We start from the raw sequence: 15,422 nt of genomic DNA, 5'->3' as shown, positions 1-15,422 counted from the left end.
TGTCGCGACATCTATGTAGCAAACCTGAGCAGCGTGTGGGGGCGACTTTCTAGACTCCCTAATCTCTATCGTGCTTGGGTTTTCATGCAATGCGTGGGGCGGATCTGGCAGCCCGACTTTTTGCTGCTGCAAATGTGTCCAGGCCCAGCGAGTGTCCAGACGTGCCTGACCTAGGCTTAAAACGGAACAATGGGGCCGTAGGACCTTTTGTAGGACTTTGCGCTTCAATTCAGTTTGAAGCCAGTCGTCACTCGCCTCGTCAGGCAACTCAGGTTGCTTGGCTAGGCATCGGAGGGGTGGGTATGTGGCTGAGTCCTTGGCGCAGCTGTGCCTCTTTGGGGGCTCTGGGGTCTGGAACCCGAGCATTACGGGCCCCCCCACCCCCGCTTATTGCGCTCAATTGTTCTCGACGTTGCGAGTTGGCCTGTCAAGTCTCTCCTCAGCCGCAACCTTGCAATTCTGCCCAGCGGGAAATAAATGCCCGATCGTGATCCTTCATTTCTCCCTACCCACTACTGGGTAGTTCGTACCGTGCCTCAAAAGCGCCAAATCGTCCCCCAAACCAGAACAAAGGACCTAGATGTGTTATATCAGCACTTCATGCGCGAAGTGGAAGAACATTCCATAGCCCTCCCACCCGACTCTTTTACTCCATAATCTTACCATCCTCGAGACGGGCCGTACCCTCGGTCTTTGCAGAATGATGGCTCGGGACGCTCCCGTCTTATCCCAGCACTAATCAGTCAAAGGATGCACTTTGACCTTCGTACAGTGGGCAAGCAACTTGGACATCAGGTCTAGGTCCCCTTGGCGAGCTGTTGTTCTTCACCCACCATGAACCCCTGACCCAAGGCAGTGGTGTGCCCTCACCTCAGCGAAGGTGATGTATGCACGACAAATTCGGATGTAGGCAAGGCCTGCCCCGTATATAAGCACCTTCTCGGGTCATTCTCACGGGGGCATCCGCCTCTACGTGTCTAGAAACGAGCCTCACTTATTGTACACTACATTTCCACATTTGGTACTCTTGCTACATTTAGAGTCCGACCACCAAACAAAGACTTTCCGATCTCGAAGCCTTGATGACAAGAGGTAGTCGGTGTTGTATGGGGGTTGGCCAAGTTGACATGCCTCCCGGCGGCACAGATATCAAGGCATCAAGCGAATGCCGCCCTCCACTTACGAGGAGCGGTATAGGCACTCGTTCTCGATCTCGCTGAATGGTAGGCTTTATGCCACCGCGGCTCTCCTTGCAGCATCAGTGAAGCCCCAGGAAAGTAAACGCAGTTCACCTTTGCAACGCAAGAAAGTCTCAGAGCAATTAGGTCTCGTTCTCAAAAACACTGTGCTACTTGGTTAGTACAGCTGCTACACAATGATGTTCTGTCTTCTGCATGTCTTTCCCGGTTGTGGTGCTGTTGAGAAGGCATCCAAGGTGCCGAGCAACAGAAAACAATCCCACGTGCTTCTGCCCGTAAGCCGCCTTTGCCTTCTCATTTTGTGTTGATGAGTCGCCAACTCGTGCACCGAAACCTATCAGATAAAGCCAAATCCGGGTGCCTGGTACAGACTAGTGTCGTGCTAGAAAATGGCTGCTTATATGCATGTCATCCATGCATCCAATTCAGGGGACATAAAACATTGCGATGTGGTAATTACGAGTTGCTTGTCAGCCTCTTCTTGATTGCAGACACTACCAGTCGCTATTTATACAAATGGATGACGTCCCCGTTTCCTCACGCCAATGTTTGCCTCTGTAGTATGTCATTGATCGAATCCATGTTCCCAGAGGTCTTTGCGCCTTTGGTGTTGTTACTCATGGTTTTAACTTTCTCGCCATGGACATAAACAGGAGAGCCATGCCCGACAGCGAGCAGACCTTTGTTCCCGCGCCCGCCCAGGAACACCATGCTTACCATTCTGTCAAGGCAAAATCACCATTCCCGGTCTCCGTCTTGAGCTACCCACACCACGAGGTCCCGCCGCTTGCATTGTTACCGGAACCTAGCCAGTATACTCCGACGATCGTCCAACGATGGATACAAGGGACCCACGGGATACCCCAGGATTATGAAACCGTGCCTCCTAGATATCCAGGCATGCCCGCGATATTTCCTCCTTCAGTATCGACTCCTCCAAGGGAGGCCCCGTCCAGCTCGAAAGAAGCAGTCTGCGGTATCCGGCGAAAGCTCTGTTTCCTGTCCCTTCTTACCTTCGGAGGTTTGGTTCTCTTAGCAATCGCACTTGGTGTTGGACTTGGCGTGGGACTTGGAAGCCAGAATCGTGCCTCTACGCTGTCTGCCGCTGATGCTGCTGCGTACGTCCTCAGACTCTTTTCTTGTGCCTGCGGTGGCTTACTAGTTACAGGTCATCCCCTAGTTCCGTTTCAACTGAAGAGACACGCACCGCCACTGTCTTCAACACAGGCACAGCAACTCGCGCCCCATCCCAGACCTCGTCCGTGTCCACGTCCACGTCCCAGGTCACATCCTCAAAGTTGACATGCCCCGGCGCCCAGAACGCGCAGCTCCCTACGTCAAATGGGAAACAGTTCATTCACCTCTGTGGTATTGATTACGGCGGCGTGGAACAAGCCGTTGACATCGGAAACGTGCGCACAAGCAGTTTCCAAGATTGCATAGAAAAGTGTTCGGTGTTCGTCGGGTGTATGGGAGTGGGATGGGGTATACAAAACGGCGACGACCCCGACGAGCACACGTGTTGGATGAAGGCCAACTTAACTACGTGGCACAATGCTATAACGACGTGGAATTTTGGTGTGCTTTTGGCAGGCCCCGCGGAATCAACGGCCAAAACGAAACAAGAGGCATAGATCTTCTTGTTTGGTTCTCGCCGTAAACAATGCACATCGGCCGAGAGACGGTTTACCACGGGGTATTGGATATTTACACATTAATTAACAGAAATAATTTTATTCATTATTATAAGAAGTGTCGTGTTCAACATTGAGTGCCATTGTACCTGCCCACTTGAACTCCCTTGCCTTTGCCATATTTCATCCTAACGCCCGCAATTATGACATTAAGTACTATACATACAGAATACCTAGGTAGGTAGGTAAGTAAGGCAGGTATCTAAGATCATCTTAAAGTCTACTGCCTTCGCATTCGCTTGCTGTGGGTTTTGGCGAGTTGGTCTGATATGAATCACTGCACCTTTACGTCACCTTGCTTCATTACGACTTTGATACGACTTTGATACTCGACAGATAAGAGGACTCGAATTGTTCGGATATCGTATAAATGTATCCATACTAATTATCCGATAGCTCCTATAGTGTCGGGTGAGGCCGGAGCTTGTCTGTGTATGTGTTGGTTGGGTGGAATGTCTGTTGTATCCTATGCCTTTGCAAATGCCTTTGCCCAATCAACACTAGTGTGGCGGCACTTTCCCAGAAGATAGAACCTGGGGTTTCGATCCAGGCCAAAGTCAGTGCACCGAGGTGCAAGTTTCAAGGCGAGAGCCGGGTTTCATTCGTGCGCCAATCAAATGCTAGCCGTTTCTCCAAATGTGGGCAGTTGACTAGGTTCCATCGGCACCCCGGACTCCATCTCGTGGAGAGATTGCCTTCTTATGGGGGGCCAATGAGTTGGCGGCATCAGTGTTCAGGGGCTGGTTTGACTTCAAAAAGTCGAGAGGTCTCGGGATTCTTTGTAGAACACCGTAACTTCCACCTCGAAAGTGGCATTTGCAACCTCTTCGGTCTTTGCAAAGTCTTCTTCCTGCGATTCTGCCCCATGATCGATCTCGGAGCAAACCACCTGCCTCCACTACCACCCCCGGCCGGCTGCTTGCCACTTGTTGACCGCAGGTCGTGCAAAGAAGTGCTAGCCTGGAAACCGTCGAAGCGCTTCGATAAATTAATATAGCATCCGCCCACCTCTTTGCTCTCTCCGTCGCCTTCCGCATCGCCCTCGGCGTCTCGCCTCGTGAGATCAGTGTGCCGCGGACCGACTCGATAACCTACCTGGCCAGCCACACTCTGCCAAGGGCCGACTCGACGCCGCACCTTCATCCGATTCAAGGTTCTTCCCTGGCCTTTGGAAGTCGCGGTGTGGGCAAAGTTTGCTGCTCGTGACTTGCTTGCGCTGGGTATTGAGCGAGAAACCGCGCATCTGGCAACAATATCCTCGGCAGCCTTTCGGAACGACTCGAGATTTCTATGACATCGATTCGGCGAAGACCCACACCCTCGCAGCAGCTGTGGATTGCTACATGATCTGTAGACCACTTCTACGGCCCTTCTGCCGCCCCCATTTTCGCCGGCTCGGTGGTCGCAATCGCGACCTCTTGCTGCGCAACTATACCGAGCGTTAATTTCGGACACCACAGCCTAGTGTTTTGGTACGGGAACGAAAACCGCGAGCCGAAAGTCGCTTCCCTCGTGGACCTCCCGTCGTTGCGTTGTACCCCAAGAGCCGGGCCGTTTCTAGAATTTAGTTTTTGCTCCAGGCGCCCAGGCCCCAGGGTCAGGCAAGCGTCGAGGGCACTAGGCACTCGGTAACCCCGCTCACCCGCAATCGCTCCCAGTTACCAACGGACCAAGCTTGGCGACAAGGGTTAGGATACTGCCTGCCCCTCCCCGGCTTCGAGCATTGCAGAGCCGACAAAACGTCGTCCCCAAGGTTGGCGGGCGCCTTGCGCGCCATTAACAGCTTACGGGGAGCGCTTGCAGCTGAAAAGCAGAACGCCAATCGGCGCAAGGACGCTGTTTCCAAGGCCTTCTCAACCTCCCCCAGCCTGGTCCATGTTTTCTCCGCAGCTTTCCTCCTTCTCGTCTTTGTAAGTTATCCTCGTGCCATCCTTGCCCAACCAACCCTCAAAGGGATTTCAGGACCCATCCATCTCATGGGCCCGCCTCTCAACTGCCCCGCCTTTGCCCCCTTCACCCCTCCAAAGTCCACACCAACACTCGTCCTGGGTATATATCTAACCTAAAGTCCCAGATCCTCCAATTTTTCCTGCGCGACAAGAAGCATTATTACTCGGATCTTTTAACTGGCCCTAGCTTTCTCTCAGCCACCTACTCACCCGTGGCCTCGGCAGATCGGCACCCACCAATCTGTGAAAACCCACCTCCGTTCCCCACATCTGCTCCAGTTTCGCGGCCGCTCGCTATGTCGCTCGAGGCTGAGACGAAGAGTTTCGTCTCCAAGTTTGAATACTCGGACGAAGATGTCAACAAGGCAGTGAAGGAGTTTCTCCGCCAGATGGGTAGGTGTTAAACCCCCAGCATCTAAGCTCCGCATGCCTGACACAAGCCATCAGGCGAGGGCCTGGAGAAGGATGGAACCAGCCTGAGCCAGATCCCAACGTACGTGACGGCTGTACCCAATGGCACCGAAAAGGTCAGTTTTGCATTCTAGCCCGCAGGATTCGCTCTCTGATATCTTCTATACAGGGTCTCTACATGGCTGTAGACCTCGGCGGGACCAATTTCCGTGTCTGCTCGATCCAGCTCAATGGCGACACCACCTTCAATCTCACGTATACCAAAGTTGCGATTCCCAAAGATCTCATGGTTGCGAAGACAGCCAAAGAGCTCTTCGCCTTCTTGGCCAAGCAGGTCGAGCTGTTCCTTGTGACGCACCACGGCGACCATTTCGAGCGTCACGTAAGGCGGCGGCTGACAGTCAGCTCGCCTGACGGTTTCAAGGACGAGAACGTCTTCCGCCTGGGCTTCACCTTCAGCTTTCCAGTGCAGCAAGTCGGGATCAATAAAGGCACTCTCATAAGATGGACGAAGGGCTTTGATATCCCAGACGCAGTTGGCAAGGATGTGTGCGCGCTCCTGCAAACCGAGATTGATAAACTTCATCTTCCAGTTAAAGTGGCCGCTCTTGTCAACGACACTGTAGGGACGCTCATGGCGCGTTCCTATACTTCCCCAGGAAAGACTGGTGCCGTCCTTGGCGCCATTTTCGGTACTGGCACCAACGGGGCGTATGTCGAAAAGCTTTCCAACCTCAAGAAGCCTTTGACTGGCGAGTATGACAATTCGACTGGCGACATGGTTATCAACACGGAATGGGGCTCGTTTGACAATCAGCTCAATGTCCTGCCTAACACATCGTGGGACATTGAACTTGACAAGACAAGCGTGAACCCTGGGATCCAGATGTACGAAAAGCGTGTCTCCGGAATGTTCCTCGGCGAGATCCTACGACTCGCCATTCTTGATTTGCTCAAGAACCCAAAGGTCGCCTTTTTCAAAGACGAGAACTCCAGCTCCAATGATTGGAAGTCGACAACTCACATCGCGCCGAACTCGAGCATTTACGAGCAGTGGGGTATCGACACAGCCATTATGTCGGTTGCCGCGGCTGATAACACTCCCGAGCTGTCTATCCTCCGCCAGGAACTCGAATCTACCCTGAGCGTTTATTCTCCGGCCCATGATGATGCTCAAGCTTTCAAGGCTATCGCTGGGGCTGTCGCTCGTCGTGCCGCACGTCTAGCGGCTGTCGCCATCGCTGCAATCGTTCTGCAAACAGGCAAACTGATTGATCCGGAATCTAAGGATGAACCCATTGATATTGGTGTTGATGGAAGTCTTGTGGAGCACTATCCCTATTTTAGGGATATGATAACCGAGACCCTGCGCGTCATCGATGGCGTCGGTGAAGAAGGCGCCAAGCGCATCCGTATTGGAGTTGCGAAGGACGGGTCCGGTGTTGGCGCTGCGCTCATTGCACTTGTTGCTGCCGGAATGGAGAAGAATACCAGCACAGCCGACTACTTCCGTGAGCTGCGCTCCAGTGCGCCGGTCACCCTAACGTCCGTTATGGAAGATGACGCGGTAGATGAATAGGTCGGTGTCATGGTCACCACCCGAAAAATCCGTCACAGCGATTGCTTCATTTATGAATAGTGATACAAAGGGGACGAGGCGAACTGCGAGATACAACGCGTTTCAAAGAGTTGCCGCACAATGTTTACGAGGAGATGATCTTTCACTATTTGCTTGCGATGAATGCTAGGTGTTTGTGTCGGCGTCAAGAAGGGAGCGTTAGTTGGTAACCGTCGATTGTGCTAGACGTTATTCGTCTGAGTTCCCTGGATGAGCGTATGCGATTCCCTGGTAACACTTTGGTGGTAGTATGTGTCCGCTTCAAAAAGACCCTCCTGTTATTCGCAGGGTTGCAATAAAGAAATGTAATAATCTGGAATATGGTCAAAACTACGTACCTTTGGTTCGTGTCGTGCTATAACGTGTTACTGTGTGAAGTTGTAGACATACCTCCTAAAGGTTTTTTTTTTTAAGAAAGGGGCCGTTTAACCTCGTACCCATATCAGATACGCATATATAAGTGCTAGAATGTCTTTCCGCGTTCCTTTTCTACAGCAATCCGTAGACACCCGCTCCTGATCCTTAAAGCCCGCTCCATGCTAATAAAATCCAATGCCATATAAACCGCCCAGGACACGTCTACCCATCTCGTCCTTTATTCTTCTACCGTCATATATCATAACTAATAGAACCTACTACTGCCGAATTCACACCCCTTATGACCAACGCAGTGTTAATTCCCAAATGCCGCGGACGGGTAAGCTCGTTCCTTCTTCTTGCGCGCGGTGGAGCTGCTGCGAGAGCTCGCTCCAGAGGCAGGTGCACTTGGCGGTGAGAATTTACTCCGTCCAGGCCCGTTGGACGCCGATGCAGCTGCAACCATGTCTGCAGGGAGGTCGTTCCATTCCACATCAGGTCGCGAATTCTGAAAGGAGAAAGACGAGCCCGATAAGGATGACGGTGTGACTGCTGCCGAGGGCCGGACGGGCGGTGGCAGGTTCACCGCCTCCGCCACCGTGCTGCCATAACTTCCCCCCGGGGCCTGCACTCCGGACGACGGCAACGATGACCCCGAGTATGCCACCTGTGGTAGTGGCTGAGCTCCCGGGCCTATATCACGTCGCACAACCCACGCCGTATCGGGTCGCAACTTGAAGTAGTACCCCTTCAGGGGCTCCCGACCTTCGGGCGCAAACCGCCGGGCCTGATACCACTTGAGCCCATCCTCGTTTTCGGTCCACACGTGCGCATAAATTGTGCGGACATCAATGTTCAACCCAGCCGCGGGAAGGATAGTGGCGCTCGTGACAATGTGTTCGAGAGCAGCGGCAGCCAAGCCAAGCGACCGATATGGCGACAGTAGCGCCAGGGACTGGATGTAAATTGCATGAAACGGTGAGTTGAGCGACGGAGCCCCTTGGGTAGGAAGCTGTCGAGACGGTGGAAGTGGCGCCTGCGGCTGTCCGCTCTCGTCAAAGAATGGGTTAGGCTCGAGCCGGCAGATTACACCGCCAATGACTTTGGGCTCGGAGGCGGCGCCATTGTCGTCTTGCCATAGAATAGCGCGCGAGAACAGGCCCGAGGCGAGGGGTTCCAGAGCCTTAGCGTAGAAAGAATCAGGGTAGGAAACGGGTAGTAGCAGCGAGTTAATGCGACGCAGAGCGGAAATGTGCTGCTCGGCAACGGGCACAATTGTTGCTTGCGACGGAATTGATGGTGGGGAGGGAAGGACGGGCACGCCGGCTGCTTCGAGGCTCACGGGAAAAAGCGAGGCTGGAAGCTTAGGAGAGGCTGGATGTTGGTACTGAGCTAAATTAGGCCGAGGAGATGTTGGTGGAGGCGGCAGTGGTGGTGATGGTGTTGTTGGGGAGCCCATCACTTCGTTGTTGGGTTTTGGTGGCGGGGCAACCAGTGAACTTGATGGAGGGGCACCAAGCTCAGATGGACGACGAGGCTGGAAAAAAGACCGAATAGAGTGCTGATGAGTGCGCGACATCTTTCTGGTGAGATTCGTGGAATTCTGAAATCATGGCATTCTTATGATGGGGTACTGCGCGTACGCTTCTGTCTTTGAAACTCGGAAATTTTCGAACTGTCTCGGAGTTGGCAACTCGGCGCCGCCCAACGACCTAGAGATGGAACGCGAATAGACGGGAAGCGCGGTTTCCCCGCGACCGGCCTAGACCTTCCATTGCCGGAGCTTATTTTAATTGACCTGAGATCCATCCGGGGATACCCAAGGTAATATTGCGTACGTAATGTAATGTACGGTACCTTGGGTACCTGGCTACAGCTTTGTACGGAGTAACCTCTCTGCTATTCGTACTTCCGCTCCAGTTAGTTACAATTCATTAGTTTTAAGGTCCGAGTCCCGGCCATTCTGGACGTGGTTGAAAGAATGTCCAAGGTAAGAGTTTAGAATTTGTTCGTGAGGTCACGGCGAAGCGTTATTTGTCTGTCTACCTACCTACACAAGTCGAGGTGTTTCAAGTGGTAGCTCTGAGGTCGACAGGAACCTAGATGTTTACGTAATTCACAGGTATCGTACAATAAAATAACTGTACGTGTACGTGCACAGTACTGCAGATTCATCTACGGCTGTGACTAACCCGATGACCCGGTGTCTCCAAAACAATTGGAATACCTTCCCTGACCCACTGTCAGCCGCGCCTCTCTTCGTAACATTCATGTATATTAGTCTTGATTGTTGAAGAAAACACATAGATAGATAGCTAGATTTAAAGAATTGCAAGACTATACGTACTTATAATGAGTAACTTTATTATCTAGGAAATACTCCATTTTTTCAATACGAATTTCGAGCGAGCGTTGCCGAAGTTTGGGCTCGAAACTTAAGATCGGCTTCCAGTGAGAATAAACGTTTTTTGAGACCCTCTCAGAGCGGCTCGAGTTTGTTGGCTCTTTCTCAAACAGCGACCTCTAACTCGGCAGAAGCCTCTCGCAGCCTCCCCACACCCCTGCAGGTTCCACTATCTGCTTTTGCCTTACAGTGTCCACAGCCTTCTTCTTTTCCCTCCTTCAGCGTCATTTGCCCACGTCCCACTCAGTTGGGTTGAAAATTCGTGGTCATCAATCGCACTGGTCAACGAACTAATAAAAGCGACCAGGAATTACGAACATAATTCTTGCCTGGTCATCGAGGCGGCCATCACCCTACTCAACCTCGAATTATCGTGCATGCTGCAGACTAGCTGGACAATGGTGGGAAATTGATTTCTCTCCTATCTCTATTGAAAAGACGGCCCGCCGCAATATTTTTAGCCCCAGTACCGTTGAAGCTCGGCCTCAGCTCCACCTAGATTTGTCCAGCTGTTTGCGACAGAGTCAACGTTCCACCGATCCGGCAGTCCCTTTTCTCGTGATCAGGTGGCTCTACTCTGGCTAGTTTCATTCCGTGGGCGAGTTTTGTCTTCGAACCCTCGAGATGTCGTCAGAAACGAGCGAGACCGGTAAGGCGGGCGTCATTGTTGCCCCTAACGATGCAAGTCCCATGGACAAACTTGTAAGCGATTACTATCTCTGTCCAGGATGAATGCACAACATTGACTAACCCTTCGCTTCCGCGTCGCAGGCACATTCTGTTCTCGACGACCTATTATACAACATCGTCCATGATCTCCTCATCAAAGTGCACCGGGATGAAAAGATGGCCCGCGCCAACACAGCCGCGATCAGAGTCGAGAAGCTGGCTTCGGAAGCCTCAGATTCATCGACACCGGACGCGAAACCAGATGTACGCATAGAAACCGAGGCAGCTATCTACGAAGATGGACAGGTCCTGTTGAAGGGCAACCCGTTGAAGACTACAAAGGAGATCATCTGCCCGCGATGTCACCTCCCACGGCTGCTCTACCCGACCGACGGGAAAGGCGCGAAGAAGCCTGCGCCTGGCGTCGTCTACTGCAAAAAGCACCCCTATATTGAAAAGCCGGGGTTCGACATCTACGGACAAACTTGGGTTGCTCCGGGGCCCGGACGAGGCAAGAAGAAGAAGGACATGGAGAAGAAGCTGGATGGCGACAGTGCCAATTCTCCAGCAGCTGGAGCAGAATCGAGTGCCAAGGACCGCCCTCCAAATGTCCTCAGCTACCCAAGCGCCACTTGCTCGAAGTGCAAGCGGTGCATCTTGGTGACGCGACTCAACAATCACATGGGATCGTGCATAGGCAATAGCGGGCGTAATGCAAGTAGGGCCGCAGCCCAGAAAATTAGCAATGGGGGGAGCAATGCGGGCAGTCAGAATAACGACAACACGCCGCCCGGTAGTCAAAAGGGAACACCACTGCCGGGCAGCCGTGCCGGGAGCCCTAGGAAACGCGATGGCGATGAGTTTGACGAAGATGCGGACGAGTCAGATCCCACAAACCCCAAGAAAAAGAAGCTCAAGCCGACTCCCCTGCCCAAGAAGGTGATCTTGAAGACCAAAGCACCCACCAAGAAGGAAAAGGTCAAGAGCACATCCATGCTCAATGTAGAACAGAAGGCCGATGACGAGATTTCGGCTGTGCAGGTGGCTCCAAAGAAGAGCACTCCAAAAGGGCCGTCGCCTGCCAAGAAAATAAAGCCCAGCTCGATACCAAAGCCAACGATGCCATCACCAGCCCCGAAGAAGAGCAAGAGAGATCGTGACCTCGAGTCCGAATCTTCCGGAACGTTGTCTTCGCCGCCACAGTGAAAAAAGTGTGTCTTTAGAACACACAAAACCGTGCGACATTACGTCGGATTTCTTCTTCCTCGTTTTTGGTCCTCTTGCGAATCAAATCCAAGCCTCGGAGGCTAGCCCTTGGGAAGCACTGGGTGGCGGATTACTTCGGCCTACGAGGCACCGCTGCGTTGCAATTGCTTTTTTTCCGGCAACATACTGCATTATTAGGGTGTTAAGGGGGTTTTGCATCCCTGACGGATCGGGTTTTGGGCGTTTTTTTCTGCATTATATGGGACTCATGGCATTCTGGACTTTGTATCAAAAGAGCCGGGTAACAAGGCAGTGGGCCAAATGGCTTGGGATCTTCTTGGGCTATGTTGTATAAAAGAAGCTAAGACCGCTCGTCCACCGCCCGCTGTTGGTCCAACGAAAGATGCCAGCGGTGGCTCTACCCTCACTAGGTGTTACGGAATTATCTTCTGTACTTTAACATGCTTCCCGCGACCTACGAGACAGCCTTTCCAAACTCGTGTTAGTGAGGTATGTGTCAGAAAAGGATGCCTAGGCATTTAATTCCTCATCCACACCTGCGCCCTCGTTCGCGTCCTCATCCACACCCTCGCCCTCGTCGTCGTCCTGTGCTACTCGGGCCTTTATGATTTTGACAGTCTCCGACGGGTGGTCCTCCTCGTCAGTTGGCACTAGACCCATCCTGTGAACAACCTTCATGCCTCTCTTCACACGGCCGAAAATGGTGTGCTTGCCGTCGAGCCATGGAGTTGGGTCCAAGGTGATGAAGAATTGACTCCCGTTTGTGTTTGGGCCTGCATTTGCCATGCTCAGGATGCCGGCACCAGTGTCTTTTTGTAGCCGAATTTAGTCAGTATTTGGACATGAAGGAACCAGACCACAAGAGCTGTGATGTGGCAATATATTGATTGGAAAACTCACGCTTGAGCTCGTTGCTGATCTCATCTTCAAATTTCTCGCCGTAGATACTGCTGCCACCTCGGCCCGTGCCCGTCGGGTCTCCTCCTTGGATCATGAATTTCTTGATGATACGGTGGAAGATGACATCGTCATAGTAGCCGCGCTCCGCCAGCGTCTCGAAGTTCTTGCATGTCTTGGGCGCATGTAGGTTGTAGAGCTCTACCACGATGGTGCCCTGCATCAACAGGTTAGCAATCGAGACATATCGGGAGAAAGGCTACCGTGGAGAGGAAGGGCGGCTAATGCGATGTGCATAGATAGTTACCTACCATCGAGGTCTCAATTTTAATGTTGGTGGCCATTTTAAGGGGACAGGGGCTAGCTTGCTAGCTTGCTTGTAAGTGACTGCAACTTTGGCCGTGAAATTTTCTGTGAGGTAAATGGTAGGTGCTTGGACAAGCCTGGGTGACTGTAGCTGATATTTTGCAGTCTCTCTTCAATGTAAGACTTAGGGTTCTGCAGGAAAGTGAGAGCAGGTTCTTCCTTTGATATGCGTTAGATTCTGAATAATCATGGCGTGCGGCTCTCTCTCCAACATCTCGAAGATGAAACAGACCAGATGTGCCCGTTGGTGCTGCAAACGACTCGTCTAGCGGGGCAAGCGGCACAGTAGATTCACTGGGCATATTCTGATTATTTAACCCTAATGGGCGAAAATTGGGCGAGGGGCACTGTGCGAATAATCAACAGTAAGTCGGCGAATCTCACTACCGAGATAGATAGCGGCATTCCCTTCACTTTTATTTGGCTTCGCCGTGGAGATACGCTGATATGAGACGGGATGTTACTCTTCCCTGAAATCTGCAATACGTGCGGCGTTGATAGAAATTCTGGAGCGCTGCTTCTTACCAAGTACTTTTCTCACTGTGACGACAATGGAGTTGGGAGGATATCATCAAAAGCTCGTGCGAGCTTCCAAGCTGGTGTCATTAGGAATACATGAAACTACACAGAAAGCCCGATCGGTTCAGAATTATAATATTATCAAGGTATATAGGCTCCGTGTAAGATAACCTCGAGAAAGATTGTTCACGATCGAGGCTGGCTCAAAGCCACCAAAACAGAGCCACACAGCAGCCAAACTGTTATGCCTAGAAGGCCAAGAGATAGTCACCCTTTTCAACTCCCGATAAAGCCCACAACAAAATATCATCATGATAGTTCTCCCAAGATTTGAGGTTCTCTTCGTGCCTCTATTACAGTGCCGCAATAAGGCCGAGAAACCCGAGCACAACTCCGGCACCAAGAGCAACGGGAGTTGCAGCAGCATTGGTACTCGTCGACTTTGTTGATGTCGTCGACGGCGTCGGTGTCGGGGTGTTAGACAGAGTGGGTGTAGTTATCGTGGTATTGGAGCCAGGGAAAAAGCTCGTCTGGGAGATAGTGCCAACCGAAGTTGGAACCGATGTTGGGCCCGCAGTCGTGGCAGCACTCGTTGTCGACGCCGGCGTTGTGGTCGCAGCCGTAGCCAGGAAGGAAGAGCATCGCGCTTCGCCGGCGCTCGAGGCCTGCAAAATATCGGTACCGCTCGTGCAGCTGGCAAGCAGGCAAGGCACCACGTTGTTGACAATCGCGGTTTGCGTTGGGCCGCACTGGCAAGCCATGTCCGAAGGCCCGCAGCCGGCAGCGCTAATGGCCGAAATAAGGCAAGCAGTCTGTCCAGAAAATGTATTAGTCTCGATGAGTCGCACCGATTGAACTACTCCGTTTGCGGGAACATGTATCTCAACCCGGGTAGCAACGTACAGCGCAGGTGGGCTGGCCTGAGAGATCCTGGGCGAGAACAGCCCCGACCGTGGCGGCAACGAGAGCGAGAGCGGCCTTCATTGTGAGATTACTAATGAATCAACGCGGCTGTGAGTTGATGACGGGTCGAGAGCTCGTTGGGTCGGAAAAGTCGAAAAGACAGGGCAAGATTGATGAGAAGTGGTGAGCTAAGGGAAGTTGTGCTTGTGGTTGTTGGAAGCGAAAGCGCGCCCTTCTTTATTGTTTTTCCCACTGGGAGCTGGGCCATCAGCTTACTGCGTCCCTTGAAAGCTGGGATTAGTGCCAATCCGCACCGCTTCACCTGATTCGCTGGAGAAGCTCATCTTCAATTCCCAAGTGGCAGGGGGCAACACACCAGGCCACAGCCCCAGGTCCTGAAGGGGTTAGGCCGACTTCCCCAATGCCTTGGCGGCTGGGGAACCGGGAGATCGCTCCTTCCCAATGCCACAAGTCGGCTGTGTCTGCTGCGGAATGAGCCGCTTTAGACGTCTGCCTTGTTGTCGAAACCTAGAGGATCCGAGAGCCTCTTGGCAAAACAGCCAGTCCCGGTTGTGTTATGTGAACCAGAGATTGAAAGAAATACTTTGCTAGCGACTAAAAACGTATATTTTCTATTCTGTATAACTTTCTATCTTGGGCGCCCTTTAAGAAGGATAGCGCGTGTGCCATGTGTGCGACTCGCCCAACATTGGTGTAATGATGGTTCTCGTGAAGGAGGAATTTACCCAAGTAAGGTACCTAAGACAGCCCTCCCAGATCAGCAGAATTCTCGCCTGTATGTGGAAGACTGAACATTTATAGCCTGAGCCAATTCAGTGAATAGTAAATGATGGATTACCCGCACTCAATCCTCAAGGATTCCTCGAAATAGATGTCAAGCTCGTAGTGCCAGCGTTTCCAACGTGCCAGAAATGGATCATATCGAATCAGGTATCTTGGCTCCTCGGGTGCTCGAGCCAGAAGTTGTGGCTGTGTTGATTAGGCAGCCACAGTACTCTCGCCTGTTTCTACTAAATGGGGTGGCTCACCGTAGGCAAGGAATGTTTGAGATGTTCAAGATTTGGATTCCTCAGGTCGTTAGTATCATCACGCCCAGAGAACTTCGGCCGACAGATGAGGAATATTATGGGTTTTGTGGATGTCTTAGAGAATACCGTGTCAATCTCACTCCTTCATTCATGGAACGTA

General features: G+C 52.2%; 6 protein-coding genes across 6 annotated transcripts; 3 read left to right on the top strand and 3 right to left on the bottom strand.

Moving 5' to 3' along the window:
• Positions 1–1,599: 1,599 nt before the first annotated feature.
• On the top strand, positions 1,600–2,952 carry B0T26DRAFT_34279 (uncharacterized protein). Its single transcript, XM_060434488.1, has 2 exons — positions 1,600–2,317; positions 2,368–2,952. The coding sequence occupies exons 1-2, from the start codon at positions 1,839–1,841 to the stop codon at positions 2,831–2,833; spliced, it is 945 nt and encodes a 314-aa protein (XP_060302604.1). The 5' UTR covers positions 1,600–1,838; the 3' UTR covers positions 2,834–2,952.
• Positions 2,953–5,138: 2,186 nt separating this feature from the next.
• Positions 5,139–6,832, top strand: B0T26DRAFT_631547 (putative glucokinase; the record flags this gene model as incomplete). Its single annotated transcript, XM_060436361.1, has 3 exons — positions 5,139–5,235; positions 5,290–5,369; positions 5,423–6,832. 3 exons carry the CDS (start codon positions 5,139–5,141, stop codon positions 6,830–6,832), a joined length of 1,587 nt encoding a protein of 528 aa, XP_060302603.1.
• Positions 6,833–7,544: 712 nt separating this feature from the next.
• Positions 7,545–8,807, bottom strand: B0T26DRAFT_633278 (uncharacterized protein; the record flags this gene model as incomplete). The annotated part of the gene is made up of 1 exon (XM_060436527.1): positions 7,545–8,807. The coding sequence occupies one exon, from the start codon at positions 8,805–8,807 to the stop codon at positions 7,545–7,547; it is 1,263 nt and encodes a 420-aa protein (XP_060302602.1).
• Positions 8,808–10,256: 1,449 nt separating this feature from the next.
• On the top strand, positions 10,257–11,507 carry B0T26DRAFT_631138 (uncharacterized protein; the record flags this gene model as incomplete). The annotated part of the gene is made up of 2 exons (XM_060436323.1): positions 10,257–10,334; positions 10,404–11,507. The coding sequence occupies 2 exons, from the start codon at positions 10,257–10,259 to the stop codon at positions 11,505–11,507; spliced, it is 1,182 nt and encodes a 393-aa protein (XP_060302601.1).
• Positions 11,508–11,772: 265 nt separating this feature from the next.
• On the bottom strand, positions 11,773–12,873 carry B0T26DRAFT_34227 (peptidyl-prolyl cis-trans isomerase ppi1). The gene is made up of 3 exons (XM_060434486.1): positions 12,737–12,873; positions 12,429–12,642; positions 11,773–12,337 (listed from the first exon to the last, which is right to left on the bottom strand). The coding sequence occupies exons 1-3, from the start codon at positions 12,767–12,769 to the stop codon at positions 12,039–12,041; spliced, it is 546 nt and encodes a 181-aa protein (XP_060302600.1). The 5' UTR covers positions 12,770–12,873; the 3' UTR covers positions 11,773–12,038.
• A 442-nt stretch (positions 12,874–13,315) lies between these two features.
• Positions 13,316–14,564, bottom strand: B0T26DRAFT_843279 (uncharacterized protein). Its single transcript, XM_060447571.1, has 2 exons — positions 14,214–14,564; positions 13,316–14,122 (listed from the first exon to the last, which is right to left on the bottom strand). Exons 1-2 carry the CDS (start codon positions 14,292–14,294, stop codon positions 13,664–13,666), a joined length of 540 nt encoding a protein of 179 aa, XP_060302599.1. The 5' UTR covers positions 14,295–14,564; the 3' UTR covers positions 13,316–13,663.
• Positions 14,565–15,422: the final 858 nt, after the last annotated feature.

The sequence above is a fragment of the Lasiosphaeria miniovina genome, assembly GCF_030549165.1.
Source record: "Lasiosphaeria miniovina strain SMH2392-1A chromosome Unknown B0T26scaffold_1, whole genome shotgun sequence".
In the NCBI taxonomy this organism is placed as follows: Eukaryota; Fungi; Ascomycota; class Sordariomycetes; order Sordariales; family Lasiosphaeriaceae; genus Lasiosphaeria; species Lasiosphaeria miniovina.
The sequence above is the reverse complement of the archived record's forward strand: the minus strand, read 5'-3'. Positions and strand labels throughout refer to the sequence as shown.